Source organism: Tetrao urogallus (genome assembly GCF_951394365.1).
Source record: "Tetrao urogallus genome assembly, chromosome: Z".
Taxonomy (NCBI): Eukaryota; Metazoa; Chordata; class Aves; order Galliformes; family Phasianidae; genus Tetrao; species Tetrao urogallus.
In genome coordinates, this window is record NC_136816.1 from 465927 (window position 1) to 488147 (window position 22221).

At 42.9% G+C, this 22221-nt stretch overlaps 1 protein-coding gene across 1 annotated transcript in view; it reads left to right on the forward strand.

Annotated features, from left to right (window-relative positions):
* The window catches only part of ZCCHC7 (zinc finger CCHC-type containing 7), a gene marked incomplete at both ends in the record, with an annotated part of 102926 nt that overhangs the window by 58010 nt on the left and 22695 nt on the right, over positions 1 to 22221 (forward strand). Inside the window, 4 exons of the mRNA XM_079548408.1 lie at positions 5775 to 5818; positions 6931 to 7056; positions 8728 to 8898; positions 19764 to 19799. Of these exons, the coding sequence (XP_079404534.1) occupies positions 5775 to 5818; positions 6931 to 7056; positions 8728 to 8898; positions 19764 to 19799 (377 nt within the window). The remainder of the gene's footprint in view (positions 1 to 5774; positions 5819 to 6930; positions 7057 to 8727; positions 8899 to 19763; positions 19800 to 22221) is intronic.

Genomic DNA, 22221 nt, shown 5'->3' on the forward strand with positions numbered 1-22221 from the left:
CTCTTCAAGTGCCGATTAAATGATTAAGATTTAGCATGCTCATACAGCATCCAGCTTTGCTTGCAGCTGCTTCCCTGGAAGAGCTCTGTATCACCATTTAGCTGGCTGCACGATAACAATCCAGAAGGTAAAACTGTCCTAGTGATGTAGTAAAGAACCAGTTCTGGCATCCTGTTGATCACCAGGAATCAGCTCCATGGAGACGAGGCTTTCTAGTCTGCTGTGCCCCATGGTCGTAGCGCCCAAGTTCTGCCTGAAAATGGTCACAAGGTAGCTGGGAAGAGGTTTGTAGTGGCGTTCAGTTTGATACTGAAGGCTGTTGTCAGATGAGCGGCACCGAGAACGAAAGTGGTTGTTCCAGCTTTGGAACTGCAGCTGTATCTCAAACGGGCCTTTTCATGTGCAGTTTAGATCCACACAGTGCCATTTTTGTCAGTAATCTTGCCCAAACTTCCCTTTATTTTTTGGCTGTACTTCTAATTTTAAGTGTTTTTGCATTTTTTCCATATGTAATCCTGAGGTAGCTTTCATTACTTTTCTTGTGACCAAGGGTTGTTAGAATGTAAAAGGTATTTAAGACAGCTTAATCAAACAACTAACAAGACTTTGTCTCCAAAGTAAGTTGCTAGTCCTTTTCAAGCATATAGGAAATAGTCAGAAAACGAATTCTTGATGTGTCCTGTGGGAACAACAGATTTGTGTTCAGTTTTTCCTCTTCTAAATTCAGAATCACAGTATAGACGTTGGAATTTCTAACTGATGTATTGTACCTTGTTCTCTGGTGGGAATGAAATGTTCACGTTTGCCTCCTTTTCTCTGTTTAACGTTGACTGCTGTGAACACTAGGAAGAATAACCCTGCAGCTTTTCTTCTTTTTTTCTTCTCTTTTTCTTTTTTTTTTTTAATCTATTCACTTTATACTTTTACAGACAGATTTCTCCCTGGGGTGAAACAAAGGTTAACTGAAATTTCCTCTGTTGTGTACCTGAACGAATCAGCAGTTTGAGAAGGAAATCCCATTGATGGGCAAAGAGAGTGACAGGCTCTATTTAAAGAATTCCCCCGACTGTGTGGTAGACCAACCATGCCATGAATTTAACTGTTCCTGTGGTCCCCATACTTGTACCCACCAAAAAGAGAGAAAAACCTACTTTGTTCCGCAAATGTTGCACTGAGCTTTGAAAATCATGAGCCACAGAGTTCTGTGAATTAACATTTCCAGCAGTGGTCAGGTCTAACAGAAGCAGTATTGATGGCATGAGACAGAAAGGAGGGACAGTTTTGTGAGCATGCACGTTAGAAAAAGCAAACTGTAAGTTTGTATTTTAATGTGTGTTTGCATTTTAATCGTTTCATGCTTTTCGGAAACACCACGCTGGGTCAATGAAAGGCTGCTGAAAGTAAAGCGCTGGAGGTGTTTTCTCACCGACACACAATGTGTGCTGCTGCTCGTGTGTCTGCACAGACACACACATGCATGGCAGGGCATCGGAGGCAGAGGCAGCCGTGTCTCTTGGTGGTGAGAAGTGTCTCCTGCTGAACTTCTGCCGGTGGTACTGACTGATACCTATGTGGGAGTTCATGGCTCTCTTAAAGTTGTCAGCGTTACAGAGGTATTGACCTGTGACCCGTTACAACAGCAGGTGTCTAATTGTTAAGTAAATCACCTTTTGCCCATCCTAAACTTGTTTGTTACTGCAGTGGCAGCCAGCAGCGGTGAAATTATAAATGTTGTTCACAGAGAAGTCTGAAACAGTCCTTACCTCGGAGCTCTTACAGTGGGCTGTAATTAGGGCTCTGCGTTCTGGGGCGTCCTTGTATTAATTATCACTCAAAGACCAATTTTCATTGCTCAGCTCTGAAATGTGTTTTCCCTTCAGTCTGTGTGGCAGATTGTCACAACTTGAAGCGCCCATTTCTGAGGGCAGCTGATAAAATACAGTAAATAAAATGGCTGCATGTATATTCCTGCTGTAAGGGGCAACGGGGCCTGTTTTTCCATTTCACAAAAGGAGCGTTTCATTTGCAAAGCTGAGCAGCCAGGCTCTACGGTTTCACAGTGGTTTTATGTTCAGAAACCAAACAAACCTTTGCAGGGGAAGAGAACCTGGCAATCTTCTGGCTCCACTAAGTGGAAATAAAAGTGCAACTTTGGAAGAGGTAAAAATCTAAACAAGGTCATCGTGTTCGCACACTGGGGGTCATGTGTTTGGTTGCTAGGATCAGCAGCAGTACAGGATGTAAGAGTACATCCTGAGTAGTTTGTTGTTTATTCCAGGTCACTTTTTGTTCTGCGGAAATGGATTGTTCCTCTGGGTAACTCCAGCTTCTGACAGCTCATCGTTGTCCTTCCTCCCTGCCTGTTCCCATCTTGCAAATGAAAGAAAGAAAGCTTAAAAGCATGTTGAACAGCGACTGCAAATCTGGCTTCATGTTGAGCCCCGCTCTGAGATTCACATTTTCATTCCTGTGGAATGATGTTTGTGAATCCTGGTGATCTTGGAACATTCTTCTTCTAAATAGGAACAAAGTCGTTGTGCACTGTGTGCTCTTGTAGAGGCCTACAAGGCAGCTAAAGATAGCTCTGCATAAAGGCAGACCTTTGCTCAGGGCTTCCATTTTAACCTGAACTGCATGCATGCATCCTGCATGCCATTTTTTCTGGCCTCTGTTTTTCTGTCATTTTGTTCTGTTCTGCAACTTAACAAGGCCATTTCTTCCAACTGAGAGAAGGTCAGATATAGCTAGCCCTGAAGAAAATAACTTCATAGAGGAGGCATAGATGTTGATACAATTATTTTTAAAAAGATAGCTATTAACAAATGAAGATGAGAAGGGAAAGTATAACAAATTTTTGAAGATGTTCTGGAGGGGTTTTCCTAATGCACTTGCAGGACCCTTTACATCCTGTCTGCTCTGCTTCTGCAGGATGACAGCACAATCTCCTCACAGAGCTGTGGGGATCGTGGCAGAGATTATCCGGATGGCTCTTAAGCTGCTGCTGCACTGAGGTGCTGTGAAAGAGGAGGAAAGCACTTCTCCCCTCAGCTCCCGAGGCAGACAGCCATCCTGTGTGTGCGTTCCTCTGAGAACCGTGACGTGCTTTCATGTTGTGAGAAATGGCAGGTAGCAGGTTTTGTTGTGGTGGTGTTTACCACGGAGCACAACTCAGCAATCACCGCAAATATTTGTTCTGTGTCTGAGCTCTGAAGGTCAAAATTACCTTCTCAGTCCCGGGACAGGATCTGAGGCTTCTGGTTGGAGTTGTGGAGGTCCCGGAGCATCTTCCCTTGGCAGTGCCCGGGGTGGTGGGTTGGACTGTGTCCTTGGTCTTACATCCAGGTATGGAGGAGTTTAGCGCGGGGGGAAGAGTGGGGGCAAAGTGCTCTGCATGTGCTGATGGGCATCGTCCTGGGAGGCAGCAGGAGGGCAGGAGGATGGCTGGCAGGAGGCGGAGCCGATGGAGTTGTAGTGCTGCGTTGTACCTTAATGCTTTTCTGAGTATTTTCTAATTTGAGCCATTTGAGTTTCTAACACGAGCAATTCTTTAATCATTTTATCACGGTTTTCCCAGGGAAGATGGGGGTTTTGACAGCACAGAAATGAAACTTGGTTGTTTGTTCTTAGAAAGGACATGTCTGATGATTAACAGGAGTTAATTTGCTGGTAATTTTGATCTGTAGCCTGTCAACCATCCTGCATATGCCTTTCTATGTGGCATTCACAGGACTCATTTGAATTACAAATATCTTTTTCTTTATGAATGAATTTTCTTAATAGGCTTCCAAGTAATAAATAATGCACTGAAATATATCAGTAAGTGTGCTTCTTTACTTTTAATGACTAGGCACCAGAAAGCCTAATTTTCCTTTGGGCATACCCACGAATAGCTTCCATTAGAGACATCCTGAACAGTGCTATTCCTCCCATCCCCTGCTGGAACCCAGGCAGCCTGGAAGGAGCAGGAGATGGGTGATACCATCTTTTGTTATGGTGGTCTTGTCTATCCTGAATGATGCTTGGGTGAAGCATTTGGAGCTTGCATTGCAGTTTTTGCTTTGCCAGTTGCTATCCATGCTATGACTTAAACGTACTTAATATAATGTACCACTCCAATTGCTTGTAGGTAGGCCAGCGAAGTTGCTGTTAATGTCTGTGTGATGCTTGTTGAGATTTTGGCGTTAGTGCAAAAAATACATATTCTAGGGCATTGCTGAGAGTAGTCAGATATAGCTAGCCTTGACTTTAGATGAAGCGGAGCCGCTAACAGGTATAATTCTAAAGCACCCACCATATGTTCTAGGGACATACCTTGTGTCTGGGTACTGGGCTTTATGTTTCAGGTGAATTTATGACTTTTTTTAGTTTGCAGGTGTAGCAGAGCTTGAAGCAGTGATGGAGCACCTGGTAGGAAGGCAGGGCCAGCCCAGGGGAGCTCGGGTGCATGCAGTGCAATGTACTGTACCTGAGTGGCCAGAAGGGCTGGAGCCAGGATCCACCCCTTCCCAGCCTTCACTGAAGGGCAGGCAGTGGAGGTGAGGGAACCTCACTGGAGATCCCTGTATACCTTCTGAGGCCTTCTGAAGGCAAGCAGCTTCTTCTCTGCATTTCTGTGCCCACAGCTGTTGCATGTAAGTGAATCCTCGCTCACTGCAGCCTGGGACCGTGCTGCTCTGCTGTCATGGCTGCTCTTTCCACCGTGTTAAACAGTTACAGGTGATTTTGCATATGGTATGATTTTAGTTGCTAATCGCCCATCTTTTACTGGAAATGAATAATACAATCTAAGTTAGATACATCTTTAGTGCTTTTTTTTCCTAATAATTGTAATTCTTGATGTTGCAATTTGTTTTAATAACATGTACAGATGTTTCAGATTTCAGTTGTTGGCAGAGGACAGAACTCTTGGCATTAGCCTGCAGACATGGGATTTACTCACACACGGGTTGTAAGTTACTGTGAAAGTGCAGGCAAAGCCAGCTATTCTGTTGACATGAATCCTCTGTGATGGTAAGAAAGATACTGCAGTGTTCAGCCGTCTTTGCACAGTGAGAGAAGTAAACACCATTGACATGCAGAACTTTGGAATGGCTCTTACTGCATCCCTGTTCTTCCAGGGTGTTTTGTGGGTTTTTTTTTGCCTTTTATTTCCTTCTGATTTTTCATTTTTCCTTCCTCCAGTTCTGTGTGTCAGAAGGTCATGGTGTGATAGCTGTTCATTCAGTGTGCTGTTCTTGTTTACTGCACCTCACCAGGCCCTGCTCTGGAATAGCGTTACTTGGATTAGTCTTAGTTGCTGTGGTTATGCATAAAGCCATTTTGGCATGCGGCCTTCAGAAGCCATGCTGAAGACGTAGAATGTTTGAATTCACCAGGAAGAAGGGTATGTCTGGGCTGTGTGTTAGCTTTGTGTTCTGTATGCTCCCACTCAGACAACCCACGTACTGAAGCTGGCCATGCTCTGCAGTCGGTTCTGGATTCCTTGCATCTGAACAAATTGAAACCTGCTTAAATCTGTACCCTAGGGATGAAGGGGCAAAAGAGGGTAGCAGCTGATACGGTCCAACTGGTTGAGCATGTCCTGATTTTAAGGTGGATCAGATTTGCTGACAGGCAGGTTGATAGCATTCCTTTCCTGGAAATAGAACTTGTTTCTCTGTTTGGTACATTCAGAATCTATTACCAATTTCAGTAACATCAGTAATCATAATCTGAATATACTGTGAAAAAATGTCCTTAAGTTAAGTATAATTCACTGTATTTCTGTTTTCCAGGAGACACTGATGTGGACTGGTCCATCAGTAATAAAGACCTAGAGGTAACACAGACAACCAGATTGTTCCATGTTTGTTATCTTTGTGTTTACTAACAAGCTGACCAAGATAAGCAGGCCTGGAAAATCCATCCGGGATTTTTGCATGGAAGCCTTAAGAATGTCCTTCCGTTGGCAGGTGAAGCCGAGCAGTTGTTCGTTAGGAGGACATTCACTTGTCAGGGAAGGCAGACAAATAGTGGTGAAGAGAGGAAAGGACAGGAGCTCCTCAACAATGGGAAACTCAGTTCTTCCTTCCCAGTCTCTGTGAAGTAACTGTTTTGTGACAGCTCGATCCTTACTCCTACTGCGGCACCGGACGTCTCTTGTGGGCGGTTGGGCAGCCTGCAGTTCCTGAGGAAGGGCTCAGCTCAGCCATTAATGCTATTAGGTTGTAACTGGAAGCATTTTTGGAGGGTACCCTGGCACCCAGGGAGAGTAAGCTTCAGCTAGAAGGTCCATCTCCTGATTTCTCTTTCCAAGAGCTGTTACAGTTTATGTCATGCATTCACAGAACGATAGAGGTCAAAAAAGACCTTAGGAACCACCTGACCAACACTCCTACCCAGGCAGGTTGCCTTAGGATGACATTAACAAAGCTTTTCCCGTGAGAGAACTCATGTTGTTGTACTCCTGTGATTTGCTTGTCCACAGTGTTAATTCGCGGTTGTTAAATACCTTTTTCTTTAAAAAAAAATCCTGTACAATTGCAGGTTATCTAAACTTACATGATATTGTACTTTGTCCAAGTTTCCCTCCATGTGTTCAGAGAACTTGTGACTTGAATTTGCCATTACTACTAATTATATTTGCATTCTGATAAAAATTCCAGTTCATCAAGAAATTGCACAGTGAGTAGAAGTGTTTCAGCTGACCGAGAGAAAGCAGAATTTCACGACTGTAGTTTTAAACAGTGAAAAAATCATGTCCTGAACTGAAAGTTTGAGCCAGGCACTGCCAGTCTGTGTAGAACAGAATTGTGCAGTTCGACTCCAGATGTGTAAATGGTGTCTGTGTTAGACTGCTGCCTGAACACTGCCAGCAGTGACTCTTACACATTTCTAGCAAACCGCGAGTGGTTGAAGTGATAAATGTCTTTTCTCTTTTTTTCTCTGCAGGCACAGATCTGTAACTACGCGAGCGTGAGGCGCACGAGTGTTCGCTACTACACAGCCGACAAGAACGTTACCTGCAGAAACTGTGGGAGACCAGGGCATTTGTCCAAAAACTGTCCTGTTCCAAAGGTAAACGCGGCGTTGCAGATTCAGCTGTTTTACTTTCCTGCTTGCTGTTAGGAATTTTGTTTCGGTGGCTTGGAGTTGAAAGGTAGCTTGCACAAGGTCGGTTTACTGTATGAAATTAACCGTCTGTTCTGAGGAGGTTATTGCTTTTATAAAGAAATCCGTAAGTATAAGCAGGTTAAAAAGAGATAACAGTGTAGGTGTAGGTACAGTGTACCTACCTATGAAACTAAAAAACCTAGTGTAGGTTTTCATAGTGTAAGACTAGCTTTAAGACATCAAATATGTTTAAAATTTATGTTCAAGAAGGAGTGCATTAAGGACTCCAAAAATCACCTGTCGTAAATGAATGAAATGAATTCCTGTGTGATGAACCACAATGCAGATAACGTTATAGAGATGTGAGGAACATGGAGTTGCTTTAAGCAGCTTGGATAGATGCCAAATACTTGGAAATTTCCGACTCTCCGTGAGTTGGAGGAGGTGGAGATTTAAAACTTGGAGACTGTGTTGTGCAGAAATGGTGCCAGCTGCATGCGGGTCTGGATTTATCAGTCCTTGCAGCAAAGCCTGAAAAAATCCACCCCTCAGTCCTTGAGGCCACTACCTGCACTGAAACTTTGCATGTTAGTATCAAGCAGATTCCTTTAAAGCGTCTGTCCCGTGCCTGCATCTCATGCAGTTGAAACGTAAGCTCGTGGAGCGAAGGTGCACTCAATCACTGGGAAAACTGGTTTTAAACAGATACAGCTTTAGTCCCAGAGTACCTTTTTTATGTTTGTGAGGGCATCCATGTATCTGCTTGAGTTACAAAGCACGGGGCTAAGCTGGCCACAGCTCAGTCCCAGTCAGCCACTCAGTCAATTGTATTGGTAGAGAGCACTGAAAAGGCAAAAGCACAAAAAGATGTGGGCTTAAGATGAAGACAGTTTAATAGCAGTAGATAAAAGAACGAAAGCAAGTGATACAAAAGCAGTGTCTACTTTGGAAAACCTCCTTTGCCCCCATTTTATTGTGGAGCGTGATGTCCTGTGGTATGGGCTACCTCCTCGGTCCAGCTTTCCTGGCTGTGTCTCCTGACAACCTCTTGCCCACCTGCACCCAGTCTGCAGGTCAGAGTGGAAAACTGAGAGATCTTTGAGGCCGTGCAGGTGTTGTTCAGCAGCAGGTGAACGTGGGTGTGCTGTCTGCACTGTTTCTCAGCAAGCTAAAAGACATCTCCATGTGGGCTGATGTGAAGAAGAGTGTCTCCATCCGTACCCAGTGTAGTGGTTGATGTGACAGAGCACATTTACAAACTATGCCAGTATGTTGGTGTGATGTTCCAGTGATGTACTTCTGTTTTTCAGCTTTTGAGGGATTCCTGAAAAATAAGTGCTCATAGAGCGTACTGAACACTACTTACAGGAGCATTTGACAAGTACTTGTGATGCAAGGTCAAAATCAGGAGAATACGGGGATTTATGCAGTCAGAAGTTGAACTTTTACTCTCTTTCTAGTCTACCTTTGCTGCAGTTTCTAAATGAGACATAGGATGTCTGCATTTCCTAGTAGGTGGCAGGCATTCATTTAGGATGTTTTCTTCTTTATTTCCTCCTGTGATGTTTTGTTTTGCTTTCTGAAATCTTACGCAGTGTACTTGCTTAACATACTTCTTTTTGTATTTCTCCTCAGAAAACTCCCCCTTGTTGCCTGTGTGCAGAAAGAGGTCATCTACAGAACACTTGTCCAGCTCGGTTTTGTTTGAACTGCTGTTTGCCTGGCCACTATTTTAGGGAATGTCTTGAGAGATCCTACTGGAATAAGCACTGCAGTCGCTGTGATATGAAGGGGCATTATGCTGACGTGAGTACTGTCCATGACAGAAGACCAAAGCAAACAAACAAAACATTCACCATTGTTTTTTTATCTGTCAAAAATTGAAGTTTACAAGCACCACTGTCATTTCAGATTAGCTTTCATTGTATTGAGTGCATGTCTGTATGAACATGTGGAAATGTTGTAGTTGCTTACATGAAAAGTGGTCCAAAGAAAACAAACTGGAGTGCTGTAAGCACTTACTTGATATTTAGTTTAGTTTAATTTTGTCCAGTTTAGTTAGGGTGATGAAAAATGTCAATTGATACAGTTTTGTAGTACTCACTGCTCATAGTAAAAAGGACTTTAAAACCTAGCAAATGCAGTTCCAACAGTTTCAGTGTGCTGGTTAAAAACATCTGGGGAAACATGCTGGAAATTATATGTGATAAATTAACTCTTTAAATGTAACACCTCAGATTACTGTGTTTGAGTGTGCTTGGAGAACCATTGGAAATAACAGCAGATGGTAAAGAATGGAACATTTCTCATTTTTGTGAAGAAAAAGTGCAGGGAAGTTGAAATCAGAAGACGTGGCGTGCTGTGAGCACATTAGAAAAGGTGTAGAGCAGCCCTTCTGCTCTAGGAGTTTCAAATGACTTCTTACCACGATTACGTATTCATCAAGGAAAAATATTAGAAGCTTAAACTACTGTCTGTGTGGGTTTGGTGTTTATGATTGCTGCATTTTACATTGCAAATGTGCTTTACAAATGGAATGGAAGTGGTATGTTTTTCTCTTAGGTAAGTAGAGATGAATAACAATTTTATCTGACGGTGGCTTGCAGAGAAGCATGTCTGCAACCACAGTTATGGGCCTCAGCTTAGTTTGTTCCTGTTTGTTGGTAGAGTTCTGTCTTATTTTTGAACATGCAAGATGAAAGATAATGATGAAATCAATTATTTCTCCAATTCTGTATCCCTGTGAGCAGCCCTTTCGTTTGTGTTCTGTAACAGAATTCATGAAGTAGTGGAGCAGCTGGAACATCTAATGTCTGGGATCTACTGATACTTGTTTTAGGCCCACAAGAACCTCAGCGATGTTTTCCTGCTTCGCTGCTATCATTCAAAACCCAGCAGTTCCTTCTGGGCCAGGGCAGCTTCTGCAGACTGAGTGGACACCCATGTGCTGTAACCAGTCGTGGTACTTCCTTGTTCACATCATACTGCACTACTTCTATCTCAAAATAAGGCAAAAAAGAACGTAGTCCAAATGATGATCTTCATACTTTATATTTAAAAAAAAGCTTGCATCTGCACTCAGTAATAACGTCTCTGTTGGCTGGGAATATGGAAATGCTCCTTTCGTGTGTCTGTGAGATGCTTATTACAAGATTGAATCTTCAGCTTTATTTCCTATCAAGTATCTGACTGTTTGCTTCAAGTTGAGCAGCAAAAGGGGAGAGAAAGGGTCTCATTTATTTTGCAAAGAGGAAGGACCCCATGAAACACACGCATTTTACTATTGTTATTTTGTAGTGAGCACTCGGACTTGTCTTGGATAAATGAGTGAATAACTCCAGCACAAAAATAGGCATGGAAGTGTTAAGCAATGGTCAAGTATCCAAAGTGTACTGAGGTGTATTAAAGGCCATTCAGAAAAAGTGTGTTCTCTATGCAGTAGATGTGAGGTGTAAGGTCATAGACATCTGCTTTCATTTGGGAGAGACCTTTTCCTCAAAACTTTTACCATTTTAAGATGTGGTTACAGAAGCACATTTTTCAGTGTGAATGCTCTTTGCTTAGAAACATTCTTCTGAATGCATTTTGAAAGAAAGAAACTTTTATTATTGACTGTCTGCCTGAAGCTGCTGCTGCTGCCCATGAAAGTTGTTTGATACCATACGGCCAGTGGTGATCAGCTCTACAGAAACCAGGAATCCTGGCCGTAAGGAACGTAGCATCACGCATTCACTATGCTTGTCCTGAAATAAATCTAGACATTTTGAACATCACCACTGAACGTTGCTGTTTGGCTGTCCTGTAGCCCAATAAAAGCTTGTCTCAATATTTCAGATGTGCATGTGCATAAAGAGAGAGAAATGTATGTTAAACAATATAAACATAAAACAAATGAATTAAATAAACATATAAATATGTAAAACAGGATTTTTTACAGCAACGTCGGGTATTCACAAACCAGCAACCTTTGTTTCAGGAGGTGCAGTGTATTTCAAAGCTGGGCATGACAGTGTTTCACATTTTTCCTTTCTGGATGAACTGTGTGAGGTTTCAGTGCTGGGTAAGCTGTTTTGGCAAGAATGTTCCAAACGTGAAAGAAACTGTTACTCAAAGGTATTCTGTGATACTGGCAAGAAAGTATTCAGTCCTGTAGCAACTGGAAGATTGGTAGAAAAGGGACTGGTAAAACAAGGAAGGCTTTCCTGGCTCACTTCTATGTGTAAAGATGTGGAGAATTAAGGCAGAATGATGTCACAGTGATATAGTCACTTCATGAAATTAAGTGATACTAGAACAGAGTTTGGAAAGGTCTTATATTCATGCTTTTCTATTTGTGTACAAAGTTCTTCGCAGCTTTTAAATGTGTGTACTTCTCATATAAATACATAAATAGTGCTGAAATATATTTAAAAAATACAAACTACATGGTTTCTTAAAACTCTTCACTGTAAGGGTGGCAATGCACTGGCACAGGTTGCCCTGAGATGCTGTGGATGTCCCCTCCCTGGAAGCACTCAAGACTGGATGGGCTGTGAGCAGCTTGGGCTACAGGGAGGTGTCCCTGCATACAGCAGGAGGTTGGAACTGGGTGATCTTTAAGGTCCCTTCCAACCCAAATCATGCTGTGGTTCTAAGGTGCTTTTTAGTAGGTCACAGTTCAGTTTAGTAGAAGCTTTAGCTGTGACTGTAATGTGAAGATTTCTCTTTTAAGCTCAAAAATACAGGTTAAAAACATGTTGTGTTTATTCTTTAACTTAACTGTGTGTTCTCAGTAGCAGTGGTGGCAATGCTGCACAGACTGATAAGACATATAGTCTGAGGGCCTTTTCATCTGATATGAACTGCTATGAAATAAAACATAGGTGAATTAGATGAAATTTAAGTATGTTTCTATTTTTTTAACCTCATGCAATATTACGGTTTTGGTTGTCCCACAAATTCAGTCGTGATGCATGTTAATTAGACTTCTGTGCTCTATACTGTTCCTAAAAAAAAAGCAATTTGCACACAAAAATATGAGAAGGACCCACATTTGACCCTTTAGCTCACCCGTCAAACATGGAAGCTTCCTGTGAAGTGCTGTCTCAGTGTCATTACTAGGAGGATGAGAGGGACAGTGAATTGCATTGTTCGTGTGTCCATCCTGCTCCTGAAGGTCACTTGTTAATGCAGCAGATGTAAGAAGTTAAAGAGAGAAAATGGAGTGTTTGTTACAGGCTTACCACATCCAACAGTGTTTGAGGTATGCAGACGATGTTAAGTCTGTTTGGTAGATGCCAAACCGTGTATCCAGTACTATTTCTTTTTGTATTTGGATGTTGTAAATTTAAGTTTGCTCGTCCTCTTCTAGCTGTACCTCTGCTTATAGCCAATGTTTACAGTATCATTCCTTTAAATACAAGTATTACGAAGGGTATATTTCTACAAGCACTTTCTGGTAAGCAGTTAGAGATGCAAAGTTGGGGAGTTTTTATTGGACCCCCTTGAGGCAAATTAAACACATGTTTATGCTTAAACATAAAGCTGTTCAATGGAGATGGGTCTGCAGGAGTCTGTGGAGATGTGGCACCTGGGGACCTGTTACTCTACACTGAATGGCACCAGCACAGTCCTGTGCCGTCAGCACAGGACGCCTCAGCCCAACACTGGGCTCAGCCCCAGTAGGCATTTCTTTAAGTCAAGACAGGAAGCCTGAATGACCAGCAGATGGTCAAGAAGTGAAACACAGTGGCAGTTTTTAGAACAGGTCCCAGAAAGAGTTGGGCGATCAGTGCTGTCAGCCCAATGTGTGCACCAGGCAAATTAACAGAAGCTGTGATGACAAATCAAGTGTTGGAACGGGCATATAAATACGATTTATGTGCGCAGATTCAGGATGGCTTTTGTAAAGAAAACCCTGCTTCTTAGAAAGCTCTGGGTTCTTCACAGGACAAAGTCAAGAAGCGTTTGTGTAAACATGATTCAGTTAACGTAGTCTACAAGTTCAAGAAGCCATTCGACAAAGTTTCTGACCAAAAGCTTTTAAGGAAACAAAACAGGCATGGATCAAAAGGATAAAAGCAGGAGATGCAAGTGTGATGTGGAAAAAGTGCCAACAAAAGACAGTATTTGCGGAGACGACTGAATTTAATGTGTCAATGATATGATGAGCTAAGTGTGAAGAGCTGCACATGAACTGTAATAAATGCAGGGAGGGCACAATAAAATGTTGGATGAATTTCAGTAGCACTAAACATAATGTAAAATACCTGGGGAAAAAAAAAAAAATAACTGCAGATTTACATAGGAAGGAGTGAGTTCTGAGCTTACCGTTACCATTCAGGACTTAATTTTAGAGTTACAAGATATCATTGAAAAAAAAAATCACTTCATTGCTCAGAAGCTGTGGAAAACAGCTGGTGAATATTAGGAATCATGTGGAAAGCAGTGGAGAAGTAGGTGTTATGGTCCTTTTCTTCTGCATCCTTCAGCTCAGCTGCCTCTTTGTCCTGAGAGACAGATGACAGAGAGACCTGTAAAGATCTAAAGCCTCTGTGACTGGAGGCAGTGACTGAGGGTCAGTTGTTCATTGCTGATCTCAGAGCAGTCATTAGGGAGCATCTAATGAAAGCAGGGGGAGCTGGGTGCAGAAGAGGCAGAATGAGGTAAGAGACCTATGAGGTGAGGATCCTTACCAAAAGATGCAGTACATGCACAAAGTCTGCTGAGGCAGGAGAGGAGGCTGAGCCAGCTGGTGTGAGAGAAACCCCTGGAAGGTTATTGACTGAACACACAGAAACTTCATCCAGCTTGGAAAGTCACTGCGATGAAAACATCTGGCTGTAGATGTGTGCAAGGGAAAGGAGGCATGCTTGCCTCAACTTCAGGCATCATGAGGCATCAGCTTACAGTTGAGACCGTGGGCTGGTAGTCTCTGCTCTTTTCATGCTGCAAACTGATTGTGATAAGAGATGTACATGTATAGAGCCTCTGCTAATTACATTCTTTAAGGAGTTGTGAGAACCCTCCATGGAGCTCTATCAAAAACCTGAAAGTGTTTTACAAAGCCCAGTTACTGCAACTGTTTTGTATCAGCCTTCCAGTTTCGATGTTTCTGCTGCCCATAGAAGCAGAGGTCAGAACACAAGTTCTGCTCTATGCGTGTGGCTGAGCGAGCTCATCATTCCTCCAGACAACCAAAAAAGTTAAAATTTGTCTTTCCCAGAAAGGCCATTCTCTTGTACTATGTACTATGACACAAAGGATGCAAAACAAGCTGTCATGCTCGCTGTTTCAGTGTGACTCTTCACCATCATGCTTTTCTCAAGCAGAGAACTTGAGGCAACTTCAGGAAGTCCACTTAGTCAGACTTGAAAATGTTCAAAGTTATTTAGAACAATTTCAGGCTAATACATTTATTAGCCACTAGGGCACTTACTTTCCCTGAAACAACTCTGAGAATGTATGGACTCAGATGCAGAGTTGTACTGGATGCAGCTGAACCTGATGTGCTTTCATCAGGAGGCCATGTAGCTACGTGAAAAATGTGAGGCTGAGCAGTTTGAAAGTTCCACGTGCTGCTCTGTTTGGTGTTATGCTGCTCCGTTAGGAGGATGCGTGTCTCCCTTGTTACGAGCTGCTGCCTTGTCTTGCATAGCTTTGTGTGCACCACATGCGTAACTTCACGTGGTGTGTATGTATATACATTTCTATATAGTTAGGCTTGCACATGCATATGTTGAAAATCCAGTCTGCTCTGCAAGTTTGGTGGCATTTCTGGTGGATGTCATGAGGCTTGTGCTCTACAGTCACGTCTGCCTGCTCTGTGGGTGAGAAAAGGACTTCCTAAAGAGGATGACCTAGCAGAAAGGAGGCAAAAAGCATAGATGGAACAGTGTTTCCACTTATTCTTAGGAAGAACAAGCGCACCCATAATCAGTGAGTTGCCTGAACTCCTTAGCCTTGGAACTGGCCATCAGAAGTGCCCAGACCTCCTGCCTTCTTCAGCTGTGCTATAACTGGGGAGGCCTGATTGTGGCCTTCCAGTCCTTGAAGTGAGTTTATAAGCAGGAAAGGGAGCGACTTTTTACACCATCTAACAATGATAAGACATGGAGGAACGGCTATAAAGTAAAAGAGAGGGAATTTAGGTTAGGTGTTAGGAGGAAATTCTTTGCTCAGAGGGTGGTGATGCCCTGGGACCACTGCCCAGAGAAATTGCGGGTGCTCCATCCCTGAAGGCACTCAGGGCCAGGCTGGATGGGGCCCTGGGCAGCCCGATCCGGTGGCAAAAGGCCTATGGCAGAGGGTTGGAACCAGATAAGCTTCAACACCCCTTTCGCCCAAGCCATTCTGTGATTCTGGCTGCATCTCTTTATGCACGCTACAGACGCTCCCTGGAAGCAGCGCCTCTTCCCAAAAGCCAGACTGTTGGCAGCCTTCTCATTTATCCTGCCTGAAACGGCCTTTTCTGGCTGCTTAGACATGGTCAGAGTCTTTCTCTCAGCTTCCCTTGTGCCCTCGTCGCTATCAAAGTGTGTGCTGGTGCTTGCCAGCAGAGCTGTGCCATCCCCGGCAGTGCTGGACGTGGCTCTGCAGGCTGGAGGTGTTGGGTGCTGGAAGGGCGGTTGTGTGTTGGCGTGGCTGGCACTGCTGGTGCTGCGTAGCCTCTGCCTTTACACATCCACGGGGCACCCTGGGAGAAAGCAGCTCTTCTGGCTATTTTTTTCCTCGCGATCTCACTCCGCCAGCAGCGTTCCCTTATTTCCACGCCTGCCCCAAGTCAATTTCAGTCTAATTGTAAGAGTAAGCAAACAGTGCCGTGAGTCGGTAATCCCTGCAGTCAAACACCTCAATCCCAGCGGCGGTGGGAGCGGTGTTGGCACAGCGCAGCTCGTGGGGAAGGGGCCCCGACATCTGTTTGCGCAGGAGCATTTCTGCAGCGACGCTTTGTGTGTTTTCCGCGGCGTCTCCCATGCGGAGGCGATGAAAAGTGTGTGTTTTGGCAAATCTTTTGTCTTATTGTGGTCGCTTGCGGCGGGGCAGCTCCTCGCAGCCGCCGCTTTGACAAAGCACCAGAGGATTCTGTTAAAAAGTTGTGTTTAGTAATTGTAGTCGTTGTGTCAGACCATAACTGACTCGGAGCTGAAGGATTTTTGTGAGATGAGTAGCTGTGCCAGCAGGGACCCAAGTCTCCTGGGCCAGGCGCGCTCTCATTAAGATTTGCCGCTAGCCGTGGCGGTGTTCGGCAAGTATGTGACGTGCATGCTGTTATTGTATGCTTGGCTTGTCAGCCTGCAGCTTTCTGACACTCACTTATGTCACTCTTTATTCAGAGAGGAAGAAGCTTTTGATAATTTGACAAGACAAGCTCTTAAACGATCTAGGTCATGGCCTTCACTGTCTGTGATTGTGAACATATTTCCTGAAAGCCCTGTCACTCATCACAGCTACATTTTCTCCCGGGGAGCCATAGGCCCGTCCCGGTCTCCTGTCAGCGCGTGCATTTTGGTTATTCATACGCCAAATACAGTGCCGGGGTTTCTCTCAGCATTTGCAGGCGCCGCCGTGTTAGTGAGGCTAATCCTTCCCGCGCGGCGCTCCCAGCAGAGCCGCGTCCTGCGGCCGGCCGGCGGCGGGCCGAGGGAGCGGAAAGGAGGAAAGGCCGCTGAGCGCCGGTTTTGTGTTTGCTCACTGTTGTGGAAATATGAGAACTGGTGGCAAGGGCCTCGTCTATTGAGCACTTGAGTCCTGGGCTGCTGTCAGGGGCTGTTTCAGATTGAGTGTTTTATTTTCTTTGATGTTCACATTTGAGAATAGGGAAGTGGGAATTAAACAACAGATGCATTAAGCCGTTGTTCTGGTAAAACAATAATTAGCACCTGATAAAACCCAATATGGGTCAAAACGCGCGCTGTATCTCGTCCTGATCCGTCTGGTGCGGCACGCCAGGCCGCTTCGTGTTCGGGTACGAAAAATAACCGCTCCCAGCAAACCGGGCGTGCGCACGGCAGGAGCGGCTGGCTCTGAGGGGTCTTTGTGCTGCAGGCGTGCGAGGCGCTCGGACGGAGCTGGACGGGCTGCCGCCTGTGCTGGGATGCTGCCTGCGGCCGCCGAGCACCACACTGCTTTTAGGAGCCATCACCTCTTGTGCTCCTGCATCGCAGCGCTGGCGCGGTCAGATCGCTGGGGCAGGAAATAAATGCAGTTTTATTTCGGTGTAGCCATCACGCTGTGTACTAGAGGGTCCTCGTTAAAGAGGGCCATTCGTGGGTAGGCACTTCTAAGTAAATCACAGCTCTGGTTGTTGTGTTAGTGATCTCTCCCATGGCAAACCGTGTTGTTCCGTTTCAGTATTCAGCAGTAATTCCTAATGACATACATTTTGTCATTCTGTGGGGAAGGATACAGACAATAACTTCGAGGTAATAAGACTCCCGGTTAAAAGCATCGCTTTTAGAAGGCTGTTGTTTCGCATCTGGTTTGGTCTATTGTATTCTGGGTCTTATGTTTCATAAGTGATCATTATGATGATGAAAAGTATTATATTGAATCACCATCTGCGTGAAGAAATAGGCCTGGCCAATTTCCCCGTACCTTCCTTAAGTTCTCCCACAGCCCCCAGCACGCTCAGCGATAATAAAACTCACCTCTTGGTATCACGGCTCAATGCCTGGGATTTGTTAAGGGCTGTGCCAATTGTCGTTTCCCACTCTGAGTTTCAGATTTTCAGTATAAACCACCTCTTTGTGTCCCGGGGAAAAAAAAAAACAACAACCCTATATATATATATACATATTCAAAAAAGTAACTAATATTTTCCATTATTAAATAGCTGCTGCGTAGTAAAGGTCAAATCACAGAGTGGCATTTTGCCAGCGTGTGACACCTCTTTGATTGCGATTTTTCAACCATATTAGTCTGGGGACACTGTGGTAATCGAAAACTACCCAGAACTAATGTATAAATAACTGCCTGCTACCCCTGTGCTAAACGAGCAGCAGCCTTATGCGTGGCTGGGGCCTTCGGTAGTTTTGAGGAGGAAGGCAATATCTTTGATACGTTCCTTTTTTTATGAAGTAGGAGATGTTTATATATTGCATCTCAAAGCCCTGTGCTGGGAGGAAAGCCCTTTTGTTTGCATTTGGAAGCAGCTCGAGTTTGTTGGACCTGTCACTCCTTGCACTGCTTTCCTCTCTTAGAAAAGTGAGCTACTTCACACGTTTTCTTTATAGAAATATTAACATGAGGCTCAAATATTTACACGCGCTGTTGGAGTAAGATGCCAAACGCCGAACCGTTACAAAGAGCAGAGTGTAGGTTTTTCTGCAGAAAATTGTGTTGCTCACAGAATGAATAATAAATTATATAATTTCCGTCACATGTGGGAAAAACTGACCGAATGTGCCATGGGGTGACTGCAAAAACCTTGGTTTATTTTTTGAGAGATTTGGTGGCTAATACTGACTGTGGTGTGTTGCATATTTATTTATTTTTTTTAATTAGCGTTCTCCATCAGAATAAAAGAAGGCAGGGGTTGAGACGTGAGAAAAAATGATTCAAAATCCGAGTAAATGTTGTTAGTACCGATTTGCAAGCAGCCGAAGAGACTTCAGTGTTTGAAAACAGAGTTGCAGCATTTATGTTGAAGCCACGGAGTAACCGAGGTTTCTTCTTAAAATTCTGAAAATTGAGAGTGGCAAACCAGGTTGGTAATTGTTCAAGTGATTAAGAAGTTGTTTTAATAAAAGTGTGAGTGTCTTAAACAAAAGCAGAAGACCTCCATTGAAGTAGCTGTGCAGGCGCCCCTAAAGAGCTGCACTGCTTCAGAACAAAGTGCCACTGTTCCTGCATGTGCTCGTGGGGAGGAGAGGAAGACAAAAATAAGCACAATTTTGTAGCAGCCTTAAGAGCCGTGCAGAAATTACCCCCCAGCTTCGCTGATCGTTAACACGTCCTTGTTTTGCTGGAAGAAGAAAATGCACGTTTTCCTCTTTCCTTTCTTTCACGTATTCCTGAGGTCTATTGTGTAATTGCTGTGGTTGCAAATCTGCTCTGTAAAAATTTCTGCAATGGGCTGCCCCTACAAGTTTGTTTGCAAGGCTGGTGAGTTACAAAAAAAAGGAGGAGAAGGAGCAAGCAAGCCATTGCAGAAATTGAAACATGAAAGCAATCTGCCATGCTTCTTGTTTACAACTCATCTGACATTAGGCTGCTGAAGATTATTACGTGTAACAATTATATTTTGATTAGGATAGAGATTTGTACAAAAATGCTAAAATATTTCCATTTCTCCATGAAAAGAAGGTAGCTTGTGATTTTATTTCCATGGCAAGTCTATAAATCTAATAGGGCGGTAAATGTAGAGTTTTAATTCATTTCTGTTTGCTCTACAGTATTTATACTTCTTATAGTTAAGAGCATGCTGCTCTCCCAAACTTCCAGCCTTCAGAGGAGAAGGGGAGAGCGAAAACTGTTACTGGCTTTCTGACAATGGCAGGGAGTGTGTTAAACCAGTGTAAAATTCAATTAAACTGTCTAGCCAGGTTCTTGAAGCTGAAATGCAGACCCTTTCAGTTAAGCTTCTTATTTTCCTGTGACCGACACCGGTGGATACTGTGTTATGCCAAAACCAACAGGCTGTAAAGCACCTTGTTTCATGCTCCTAGCTGATCAATATTTTTATTTTCCAGGCTTGCCCAGAAATATGGAGGCAGTATCACCTAACAGTAAGTAGAAACACCTTTTTTATTTTCTTCTACACCCAACCTATTTACTCTTCTGTGAACTGCTGACCAGAAAATATAGACAAGTATCTTCTGCGAGAAGATAATAAACATCTGAGGAGTTTTTGAACTGAAAAATGCAATGAAACACTGTCAGTGTTTTTTAAATATCTTTGGAGCTGACGATTTTGTTCTAATACTGCAGTCATTAAATGAGTGTCTTGCAGCATTCTGTCCTCTCAATGACTGCATTTAAACATATGAAGAGAGTTAAATTTTAAGCTGGCGTGCACAGCAAAAGCAATGCCCCCATCTCAGATATCCCAGTTTCTGGCAATTGCTCACAATAAGACAGAGATCTCTTCTTAAAGGAATAAAATAAATCTCAACTAGAGTGTATTTGAGACATGCACTTTATCAACTTCTGTAAATCATTTGCTGTTGCCAAGAATGCAGCTGTAGCTTCTTCTTTGGCATGCATTAGGTGACCTTTAATAATTTAAGCAAGAAAGTAAAACTTTCTGAACTATAGCAATACGTTTCTTAAGGTTTTTCCTTGTGTGTAAAATAGAGATTAAAATAAAACAAAATGCATAATGATTTGGCTAGTTAGTTAAACTGGGAACAAAAATTATCTGGCTAAGACAATATTTAATGGTTTGGCATCAGAAATCTTTAATACATTAATTCCTAAAATTGTCAAAAAAAAAAAAAAAAAAAAAAAGACTTTAAAGATTAGAATTTCTCCCGTTCCTCTGAATCTTTGCTGCCACTGCTATCCAGATCTAACTCGTATCTATTTAGCAGTAATACGTATTAGTCACTACTCCCCATTCAAGATCAAGTAGAAAAGTTTGTCCTGCACCTTTCCTTATGGGGTATTTGATGTGCATATTTTCTTAGGAGCAGTAAATGGGGCATGTGGTTTATAATTTGCTGCCTCCACCACTTCAGAAGAGCGAAACGCTATTTTTTATGGCTTTGCTAAAGTTGCTAAATTAAACAATTACAGAAAAGCTGTGCTGAAAACCTCTTGCTTGTCTTTCCTACGTAATGATTTTAAAACATTGGAAATTCTCCACTCTCTGAGCACTTAATCATATTAGGGGTGGAATTGATATACTGTGTGTTAAGAGTTGAGCAAAAGGAGCATTTGCTGAATAATCTGCTTGCATTTTTTAAATTGTTTAAAGGCAGAAGGTAAACATTTTATGTCATAATTATTCCTATGCGTGTAAAAATGATTTCTGAAACGTTTGAGGTCCCTGAAGTCCCAAATCACGTATGTGTGTTAGATACAGCGGTGTGGTGAGTTCTCTTGTTAGTGAGGTGTAGCATTTAGTTTTATTTTGTTCCTGCTTTCCATTGACAGTGCCTCAAAAAGCCCGTGACGTTGAGCACTTCAAAAATATTTTTGTAAGACATGGAGCAGCTAAGAGCTGACCAAGCTGTTGCTGGTAGCGTTTGAAGCAGCTGAAGTAGGAAATTTTAGCTGCGAATTTTGTAGGAAGTGTTCAGAGTTCTTCACCTTGCGTAAAAGTCACGTTTGTCAAAAAGCTCTTGTAGGAAAGCAGAGCGGTTATGAATGCAAGTGTGTTATTAAATACCATAATCAGTGTCTGTGCTTTGAAATACAGTCAGAACGGAGGCACAAAGATACATAGTCGTGGAGTCAGACAATAGCTGTTGGTAAATATCTTTTTTCTTTTCCAGCGGACTGCTAATGATCTGCATGTAACCCAGATTTGTGGTACCTGGGAAAAAATTTGCACTTCTCAATTTTTGCATGGGAAAGACTCTTTATCACTCGCTTGAAGTTGCATTGGCGGTCAGATTAAGGCTGGAATTTTGAACCCTGTGTAGCAGAAGACGTTTGATATTTTTAAATTAGGTTGTACCTTAAGAAGTGGCATTGCGTGAGTTGTTTAAATGTGCGAGTCACGGCTTCTTTGCGTTGAAATATTCCTCACATCCAAAGCAGGACAAATGCAAACGGTGCTCTTGGAAGACTTAAAACTTCTGTGACATAGTAATTTGTGTTATGTGTATTTCAATAGAATTTTAAGAAGTGGATACTCTCATATCGACTCTCATATTTACTCTCTTATCATTTTATTAATATTTTTGTGTAGGCATTGTTTATAGTTTTCCTACTTTACAATAAATGTTTTGATACAAACAAGGTAACTGTTAAGAGAGAAATAACACAAGTTTTAAAACGCGGTGTTGTGACTGCTAGTGAGCTAGGTAGGCTACCTGGTCATTAACAAGCAGACAGGTCACAGCAGCCTTTCCTGTGCTTTAGTCATGGATACAGCCAATAGATTGTAACACTTTGGTAAATGGAGTGTCCTACATGCAGGTAAATATATGCACAAATAAAGCAAGGTTTTCCAGTTTTCAATAAAACACTACTTTTGTGATG